Raw genomic sequence first — 9,541 nt, 5'->3', positions numbered from 1 at the left:
AAGAGAGCAAACATTACATGGTTATCAACCTAAAAACTTGCGAATTACGCCGTTAAAACCTAAGTATTTTTGCATGAACAATTAGCCTGTAGTACCAAGGAGATAAAGAAGCGAGGCCACCATGGATATAAGCAATGCGAGATGAGAAGAAACTTGCAGCAGCCAACATGATAGGCTCAGTGATGATCTTCTCATAACTTAAAACATTAAAAATCTAGATAAATAAAGGAGCACTGCATGCACAAAAGCATCCAATTATGGCGGTGCAATACACAAGGGAAGAAGCTACACCACAGCATCTGATATTAGAATCATGCCTACCATTTACAATCTTTCTTTATGAAAACATGAACACCCATTCCTTCTCCAAATCATACCAAGAAGATATTAAACATTGAGATAACTTACTACATTTTGAGTTTAAACTAGCATCATTTACCTCTTCATATCGACAACACAAACGCCAGAAGTAGCACAGGGAGAAGAGCTAGTCATCCTTTGTCCTAAGCCTCAGACAACCACAAGAAGATGATTTTCTCTGTTTCCTGCTATCTCTTCTTCTTCCATAGAGATAATCCACAAGAAGAATTTTTGGCTTTCTGCGCATTGCATTGGTTCTCTTTTGTCCATTTTCCTCAAGCTTCAGCAACATAAGTTCGATCTTCTGCAGCTCTAGCTCCAGCCTACCAATCTTTTCTGACACTTTTCGTGCCCGGTCTGTGATCTTCCTTTGGCTTCTGTTCCCCACCTCAATATTCTCACCGAGAACATTCTCAGCTGATGTACTGAAATTTTCAGCCTTCTTTGTTAACTTGTTTATTGTGTCGATCAACCGTGAGATTGTCCCCTCAGCTTCTTTCAGCTGCGCATTGATGCTATCAAGCTCAAAGCTGCGCTCTTCAGATGCTCTGATGTTTGTCTGCAGATCCTGTATGCTGCCTTGAAGAACTAGTAGCCTTTGAGAATCAGAAGAGAGCCTTTCCATGACCTTCTTATTCCACTCTTGATGAGGTTCTGTAATAACTTTTCTGGGTAGCTCTTGCTCGTCAATGCCCAACTCCTTCACAGCCTCAGAAGAAGGGCGTCTGGCCTCATCTTCCTCAACTTCTTCAGTCTGTGGATGCTTTCTGTCATTCTGCATATTTACATTTCGAGCATTCTGTGCTTGGTCATCGTAATTTGCATCAACTGCTCCCCATAACATGAGCATCTGATCATTGGTTTTAGCTGTATCTTTTGTCTTTCTTTGCTCGGATGAACAATAACTATTACTGTATTGTGAAGAAGTCTGAACAAGATCAAGTTGTATGTCTTTCAGCATCTTCTTCTCGCTGTTTGCTTCACTGAGGTCATCTTCTGAGTTTTGCTTGAATTTTAACATTTTGATTTGTTGCCTTGCAGCGGATAAACTATCATTGCAATCAAGCCTTTCCTTTTCTAGAAGAATTCCTGTATTTCTTACCACTCTTTGAAGTGCTTTAATTGTTGCTTGCAACTTTTGCAGTTCCAAGTTTCCAGCCAATGGTGTTTCATCATGATTGTCACTTGGTTTCTGGCTGGTCTTGAAGTGCCGAAGTGACATCAATTTGTTCTTCTGAAACAGATATATGTGTTAAGTAAAATAATCTCCAAAATGAAAATCAAAAGATAAAAGAGGATAGCATGTTAACTTAGTATAATGTATAGAAAAAGGAGTACCTCCTTTCTCTGCTCATATGATGGTAAGCGGTTCTTCGCCAGTGAAAGTGTCTGTTTTTCAAGGGATGCAACATCATCTTGTAAGGCTCCTAGAAGGATGAAATCTCCATTCATGTCTACCTTCAATCTTCCTTTTTCCAGTTCAAAGGCCTTGAGTTTCTCCTTCAACTCATTGACATGCAAGTTTCTCTGAGCAATTTCTTCTTTTAGCACTTCCTTCTGCACCATGGAGCTTATCTCAAAGCTCTCACATGTTGATATCAATTCGAGTACCTTTTCTTTGAAGAGGGCTGCACTAATTGTCGCATACTGGATGTTATTTAGTAACGAGGCGATTTCTACATCACATGTCTTAACCACCTCTACCCGTTTTTGCAGTTCAGATGTCAAATCCGTGTCATTGCTTCTGAGATCTTCAACTTCATTCTGCAACTTATAAAGTCCCTCTCTCAATGTCTCAGTTACTTTATGAAGGCATGCAATCTCCTTTTCCTGACTCCTGTTATTTTCTGATAGAACTGTAAGTCTCTTATCTAATTCTTCTCTCACCGCCTTAGCTCCATCAAGATTTCTGCACAATTCTAAGTTCATCTCTTGTGCTTGTTGGAACCTCAGATTAGCCTGTGAGAGCTCTCTGTCTTTCTGTATTAAGAGGTCCTTACCTGCCTCAATTTGTATATTAAGTTGTTCACAGACACTCCATGCTGTCTTAAGATCATCCTCGAGTTTAGGATCACTTCCTCTGAACTCTTCCAAAGCAGCAAGTGACTCCTTGAGACGATTGTTTTCATCTTCTAGAGCTTCCACTTTCTCATGCATTAGTCTGATCTCCTCATCTAGGTCAGTCCTAACCACATGAAGAGATTCAACATCCTTATGTAATGACTGCAAGTCTAATGCTTTCTCATAATTAAGACTTCTGAAGATCACATTAAGATATTCCTGGGTAGTAGCATCAGCAAGAACAACATGGTACTCCTCTTCCAGTGCTTTCTCTTTCTGTCGGAGTTCATACAGTTTATTGTACAAGGAGGAATTTTCTTCTAGCAACTCAATTATTTCACTTTGTAAAGAGCGACGAGACTCTTGCAAGACCGATAACTGTTTATCCAGGAACTTCATTTCGCCCTTCAGTTCTTCCATTTTCTGTTTACTGGCTTGCGTCTCCTGCTGGAACTGTCCGTTTAACTCGAGGATTTCATGCTTTTTGCTTTGCAGAGATGATATTTCCTCAGATTTCATTAGAGATTCTTGCTTGAGAATGTTCCTTTCTGATCTCAGTTCTGCTACTTCCTGAGCAAAATGCTCCAAAAGTGTTATGACTACTGATTTCTCGAGAAGTTGATTCTGCTTTACATCCTGGATATCTGAAATAGTATTCAGCAAGTATCTAATCTCGTGCAAAATAAGCTGCAAGATTATTTCATCTTTCGTGATGTCCAAAGAACCGTATTTCTGATCCAACTTAAGTGCTTCTATTATCAAGTGAATTCCTTTAGTTAGCTTCTCATATCGCTGTGATAAGGACTCCATCTCTTCCTCTTGAATGAGGCACTTCTCTTTCTGTACCAAATTCAATTTTGCAGTTACACTTGATGTCTCTTGATACTTCTGCCATTCTACTGAAAGCATCAAATTCTTTTCTTTCACATCACCTAAGCATCTCTGCAAGATAAAAATCTCAATTTGTGCATTGATGATGTTATGTTGCTCTACTTCAAGCTCCAATTCCCTACGGTGTCCTTCTTCCTGGAGTAGACAAATCTTCTTCTCTAAAGCACTAAGCTGACTCTTGCTGGACTGCATAAGATCTATATGCTCCTGACGTTCTAATTTCATCATCTTCTGCAGTTCCACAACTTGATGGAGTGTCAAATCTTTCTCCCTCTCTAGAATTAAGTGTTTGCCTTGTAGCTCTTCATACCCGTGTTCCAAGTTCCTTAAACTTTCCCCAATGGTTTCTACCTGACATATAAATGTGGGGTAACAGTTAGCCAACATGAATATACACAAGTTAATAAAACAACAGGAAATAGGTCGGTGACACAACTAACCAATCTTATGTATGGTCTAATGTTGATAGATAGATAGATTATTAAGAGGAACTTTAATGGAAAATTTTAAATATGTTGTATTACTAAATAGGAAAAATCATCACACACGAGAAGACTAAACATCCCATAATCCCATTCAAGAAATTTCAAGAAAACAGGAAACTTTTGGTTGAGAGGGCAAGGTCTCTTAAAATATTTACCTGAGAGACAAGCATCTTCTTTTCTGCTAGAAGCATAGAATTCCGAATAAGAAGAGACTGACAGGATTCTTCTAGCTGTTTCAACTTTCTTCTCAGACCTTCAAGTTCAACATTTGCATCAGACAAGGAGTTCTCCAAGAATGTATTTTTTGCCGAAAGATTCTCCATATTCTTAGCGATAGTCTCTGCCTGGGAGATCAGCAGAACCTGCTCCGAATTATATGTGGAAATCTTGGAATTGAGATGCTGACAAGATTCTTCTAGTGATTTTTTCTTCTTTCTTAGTTCCTCCAGCTCAACATTTGCAACTGAGAGAGAATTTTCCAAAGCTGCATTCCTCTCTGACATCTCCTCCAAATGTTTCAGATTCTCAAGGTGGAGAGCTTTCACATCCTCATGATTCTTGATGATCTCTTCTAGCTCTGCATTTCTCTCTTTCAAGTCATGAACTAATTCCTGAAGTGACTTCATGTTAGTGTTAACTATCTTTATCTTTGCTGCAAGAGAGCAATGATGCCATTCTAGATCATTTTTATCCTCTTTGAGACAAGAAAGCTCTTCTTCAAGAGCTTTCTGTTCCTCTACATGGAGAGATATTTGGTCTTCAAGTTTCGCTTGTACATCCTTCAAGAATATTACTTCATCCTGCAGACTAATGATCCTTAAAGAAGAAGAACTGTATTGATTGTTCAATATTTTGTTTTCTGTCCTAACCTTCTCTAATTCTTTATCTGATGCAAGTTTATTCAGTTCCATGTCTTTCAACTTGGAAACTTCACCTTGAAACTCCAAAGTCAAATTCCTCAGTGTTTCTTGAGATTCCGCCAGCAGCTTCTCAGAAGATAAACGAGCCATCTCAGCCTGCATACCTTGTAGTTGCACTTCTTGTAAAGAAATGCCGAGTTTAACCAACTCGACTCGCTTCTCATTCAGCTCACCTTGCTGGTCTTTTACTCTCTGCTTGAGATTATTCAGTTCCAACTGTAAAGTTTGATTTGTACTCTCCAAAAGAAGGTGTTGCTCCTCAGGACTATTTGAACTTTTGATTCCAATTTGCATCTCATTTCTAAGCTTGTTAAGCTCTTCCTGAGTATGACATATTTCAGCCTTGAGTTTTTCTAAACTTGCACTTGAATGCTCCCACTGCAGAAGAGCAGCATCCTTTTCAGATTGTAATTTTGAAAGAGCCTCTTTTAGGCTCAGTGCTTGGGATTCAGCTTTATCACCTCTCTGCAACTCAGATGTGATCTGGATCTTGAGATATTCATTTTCCTTTGATAACTGAGATAGTTCTTCCTGCAGCATCTTATGGTCTGAATCTTTTCCTTCTTCCTCATTAGAACTCCATGTTTCTCTCTCTCTAGCTTCAGTAGACTTTGAACTCATTGCTTCTTCTCCAACTGTAATCACATCATCAGTCAGTTGTTTCAGTTAAGCTCTTCTCAGCAATGCTAATGAAATGGAAAAGTGGGATTATAATACCTCTCGTAGCTCTTAGGAAGTCAGCAGGGTTGAATAGTGGTAGAGTAGCTGAAGGCATATCAAGAGCACGCATTTCTTCCTCAGTTGGAAAACTTCCAGGTGAGATCTCATCATCCAATTCTAAAGGAATCTGATCAGGAAATGCTTCTGCCATTGTTCGATGAGCTTGTCGTAATGCTCCAGTTGCATGATCATATCTTTCTGCTAAAGCTCGGTATGCGCGGTAAAACTCCTCGACCAAATGCATAAGCTCAGGGCGTCTCTTATAGTACATTTCTGCTCTTCTTGCAAAGGAGTCAGCATCCTCTTCGATGATTTTGATCATTGCTTTGAGCTTGGTATCAATATCTGTTTTATAAAGCATGTACAGGAAATTAATACACTATTATTTCACTCTAATCATTTTAGAACATAGTAAGCTAGAGAGAAAAAAAGAGACCAGCAAATAACAGATCCAAGATAACACTTGTCTTCTTCTTTCAAATGTTATAGAAATTCTCGGCCTTTTGCCATTCCAAATATGGTTAATTTCATCAAAACACTAATTTTACTGAAATATCCTACAAGGGCAATTGTGCAGCCAGTGTTTTAAGAATGAAATTGTACAGACAATGCCATAATGGTGAATTGGTGATCATAATCATGTTAAACGACTAGCCAAAATAGCTGTACTGACAGAATATACTCTAACAAAATGCAATGGATGATACCTCTATCAAACTTCTAATGCTGATTTGGTAATCACCCTATCCACTGCTCATTCAAGCACCCCCTCACACCAACATAATGTGTAATATGAAGATCCCAACCATAAGACAGGCATCAATGTAGCCTTCAAATTCACACCCATCTTCAAGCAGGTCCAAATTTGAGATCAGCTTCAAATGTGACATGATACACTTCACATTTGAAGAAAATTATGACACTTCATCCCCAATAGTTTGATTTTCTCCTTCCAAACATTCAAACCTTTTGTATCTCTCAAAAAAGTGGCATTTTTTCTTTGATTATAGAAGGTTAGTTACAATACTGTAATTGCAGCAATTATGATATTCTCCATGAAAGAAATTTGAATTCAAAATCTCTGGCAAAATGGTGGACTTCTGTTTCTCGAGCTTCACTGAGATTTTATATAGAAAAAGAATAGGAGCTTCATTGTAATAGTAAATTATACTTGTAATTAAGAGATTCGATCATGAAACAGAATGAATAACGGTAAGGGACTCAAGCAGATTGATCATGCCATAGATGACAACGAAAGAAGCAACTTCTAAAATTAATTGCATCTAGGAATCACCATCTAAAATTAGCACCCAATATAATTACATTTAAAGTCTGTTATGCATCTGAGTGGAAGCTCAAAGTACTACAACTTGCTATAAATCGTTGACAGCTGCAATCGGGAGTATAAGTTAAACATTAGCCCTAAAAACATGATTTGCACTCAGTCCTGTTAACTACACTTGTAACGCAGAAAACTCAAACCTCTGAAGTTCCCTCTGCAGAAGGTATCTCTGAATGCAAATTCAGTAGCACATATCCACAAGAATGATAAGTACAAAGTTTAGGCAAGTACCTGTAAGATTTTCCTGAAGCCATTTTGAATTTTTTGGGCTGATATGGCTATCCCACCACCAAGAGTACAAGCGCCGCGACTCGGCTTTCGACAAAGTTGCCATGATATGTCCTGATACTTGTACCAACTTCAAGATTCAGAAAGATTCAGAGAGCCACCAACTTTTAGTAAGATTCAGAAAAGATAGAACACTCTTTTCAGGCCACCTTTAAGAATGTGGATTTGTGAGACCAGAAAATTCAAGAATTATCATTGTCTGAAAACAAAATCAACACTGCGATAGCGATCGCAAGGGAGTAATGATCAATCGTTTGTTCTCACCTTGATTTTGAGAAGCAGGCCTCTGTGGAGACTAAGATCAAACGCTTTCTCAGCGGCGACGCCTGATCACCAAGATCATCAGCACTTCCAATACTAATAATTATCAGGATGAAGCCAGAGTACTAAATCTGTCAATCCAACATGGTTAAATTGTCCTTCTTCAGCTTGAATCCTGAACAAAAGCATGAAAAAGTTTCTAATTTCTATAGCAAAAGAGCCCCTCCTCATCAAACAGAGACAGCAACCAAGGAATCAAAAAGATACCCTCATCGCTAAATCCGCATGATCACTCCCAAAACACACACAAAAAAACCCAAAACACTCAAAGAGATCAATCAGACACCAACAAACCAACAAAAAATCACAACATTTCCGGAAGTGGGTATCGATCAAACCGCGGTAAAAGGAAAAAAAAAAAAAAACAAGAAAAAACCCAACCTTTGTGCAAGAAAACCCACCAAAAGAATGGCAAAGGATCTCAGCAACGCACACAGCCGCACCGAAAGATCCAGCTGCTACCCACCCACTCTTACCCCATTGCCGGCATCAAAAAGCTAACATCACTTTCTCACACCAATGCGTGTTCTGTGTCAGCAAAGATTCTTCCTTTTTAATTCCTTCTCTTCGTTTCCAAGGAGCATAAAAGTAAGAACAAAGGCATCAGGGTGGGGGGAGCTCAAAAGGAGATAAAGATTTGGTGGTGATTTGGATTGGATTGCTCCAGTTTAGGGGAGTTACAGCTTGGATGGGAATGACCACCGATCCCAATAATGTCACTACTTGGGTACGTGCATTAAATACTACTCAGAAAAGGGGAGAAAAGAATACGTGCAATAATTTAGCAGTAAAAAGGAGGAATCTTTCCCTCATGCAGCCATCTCACGGTGGCCGCCAGCCTTGCCGCTTATTATTTTAACAAAAAGGTCCTTCCTCTTTCCATTATTAGTCCCCGTGCTTCTTTTCTAGTGAATTCTTTTCAGTTATTATAACGTCCTCTATTATCCAAGTTATGGTATTTTTGCTTATCACCACCTATACTTTCACATTATTGCATAAAACCCATCCCCATATCAGGGTCATCAGAAGCATATGATTAATGAGTTGATGCATATCTAATAGTATATTAAAGACCGATTCTAAATAAAATTGCTATGTAATTGAATCATAATTCCTTTTTTCAATGATTAGATAAAACTATCCCGGATAAGAAGATTATCTTCTTCTTTTTTCGTAAATGTATATAGGAAAGAAAGAGTTGATTTCTACTTTTACTCCAATGTTGAAACATAGGAAATAAATTATATGCACTCTGTCGTTAAAAAAAATTATGCATCTGATATAAAAAATAAATACATTTAGTTTCCGATAGCCTATTTATTTTATTATTAAAATTTAAGAATATTTTTGGTGCAAATAGGTTGATACTTAAAAAGAAGGAAGAATAGCTTTGAGAATGGTTTATTACCATTATTGCAATTTTAATTGAGAGTATTAGGTAGGTAGGATGCATGTCGGTAGGTATTAAATTAAACTAGATGTCATTATCAATGGTGATTTGCGAGATATATTAATGAGTTGATGATAAGAATCACATTTATATACAAAATCTTTGTTAGAGTAGCAATCATATGATAATTAACAGTTAATATTTGATTAGTGTTTGGTATATCTTATGCTAAGTATCATCCATAAACACTGCAACTGAACACTTCCTAAATTAGTAGTAATCTCGAGTTTTACTTATTTATATATATATTTCAAACTTAATTATCCTTATAGAAATACAGTTTAATTTAATGATGGTAAGCGTTTAAGTTTTAAGGTATAATTAACGACAAAGGAAGCTAAGTGCTTAAGTTTTAAGGTATAAAAAAGATAAGTTAAAACCTAGCGAAACTATCGGGAATAAACTATAAAATTTCTTATAATCTATTCATAAGAAATAAGATCACAATTTATTTTTAGAGAAATAGTTATGAACAAGAAGGGCTACTAATTTTTTTTCTAATATCAAATAAAACCAAACTAGGAAAAATAAAAAGGTTCTAAATTTCCATCTTATACAAGATTTGAAATCTTAAATCATATAATTCCATGTTTCAAATTAGAATCATCCAGTTTGGTCAAAAGAGCTCCCCTCACCTTTCATGATAAGTGCCTTCAAAGCAGTGTGGTGGAAATAAACCCAAAAAGTTAATTCTTATTTTTTA

General features: G+C 37.3%; 1 protein-coding gene across 5 annotated transcripts; it reads right to left on the bottom strand.

Moving 5' to 3' along the window:
- Positions 1 to 238: 238 nt before the first annotated feature.
- On the bottom strand, positions 239 to 8,116 carry LOC140758883 (protein NETWORKED 1A-like). 5 transcript variants are annotated; one of them, XM_073095269.1, is made up of 7 exons: positions 7,770 to 8,116; positions 7,332 to 7,503; positions 7,011 to 7,216; positions 5,435 to 5,782; positions 3,953 to 5,352; positions 1,699 to 3,663; positions 239 to 1,594 (listed from the first exon to the last, which is right to left on the bottom strand). In XM_073095269.1, exons 3-7 carry the CDS (start codon positions 7,111 to 7,113, stop codon positions 488 to 490), a joined length of 4,923 nt encoding a protein of 1,640 aa, XP_072951370.1. In that variant the 5' UTR covers positions 7,114 to 7,216; positions 7,332 to 7,503; positions 7,770 to 8,116; the 3' UTR covers positions 239 to 487. The 5 variants fall into 5 exon arrangements, with proteins under 5 accessions (XP_072951370.1, XP_072951369.1, XP_072951373.1 ...); XM_073095268.1 differs by having other exon boundaries at positions 7,790 to 8,116; XM_073095272.1 differs by having other exon boundaries at positions 7,011 to 7,137; positions 7,790 to 8,116.
- Positions 8,117 to 9,541: the final 1,425 nt, after the last annotated feature.

Source organism: Typha angustifolia, chromosome 4, assembly GCF_048772165.1.
Source record: "Typha angustifolia cultivar Huaian chromosome 4, ASM4877216v1, whole genome shotgun sequence".
Lineage (NCBI taxonomy): Eukaryota > Viridiplantae > Streptophyta > Magnoliopsida > Poales > Typhaceae > Typha > Typha angustifolia.
This window is presented reverse-complemented; position numbering and strand designations above follow the sequence as displayed.

Excerpts from the sequence above, each read along its gene's own strand:
- LOC140758883 (XM_073095269.1), bottom strand. The coding sequence starts at position 7,113 with ATGGCAACTTTGTCGAAAGCCGAGTCGCGGCGCTTGTACTCTTGGTGG. Across the intron at positions 5,353-5,434 it reads CTTCCTAAGAGCTACGAGAG|TTGGAGAAGAAGCAATGAGT; the intron begins GTATTATAATCC and ends ATGTGATTACAG. Across the intron at positions 1,595-1,698 it reads CATATGAGCAGAGAAAGGAG|AAGAACAAATTGATGTCACT; the intron begins GTACTCCTTTTT and ends TATCTGTTTCAG.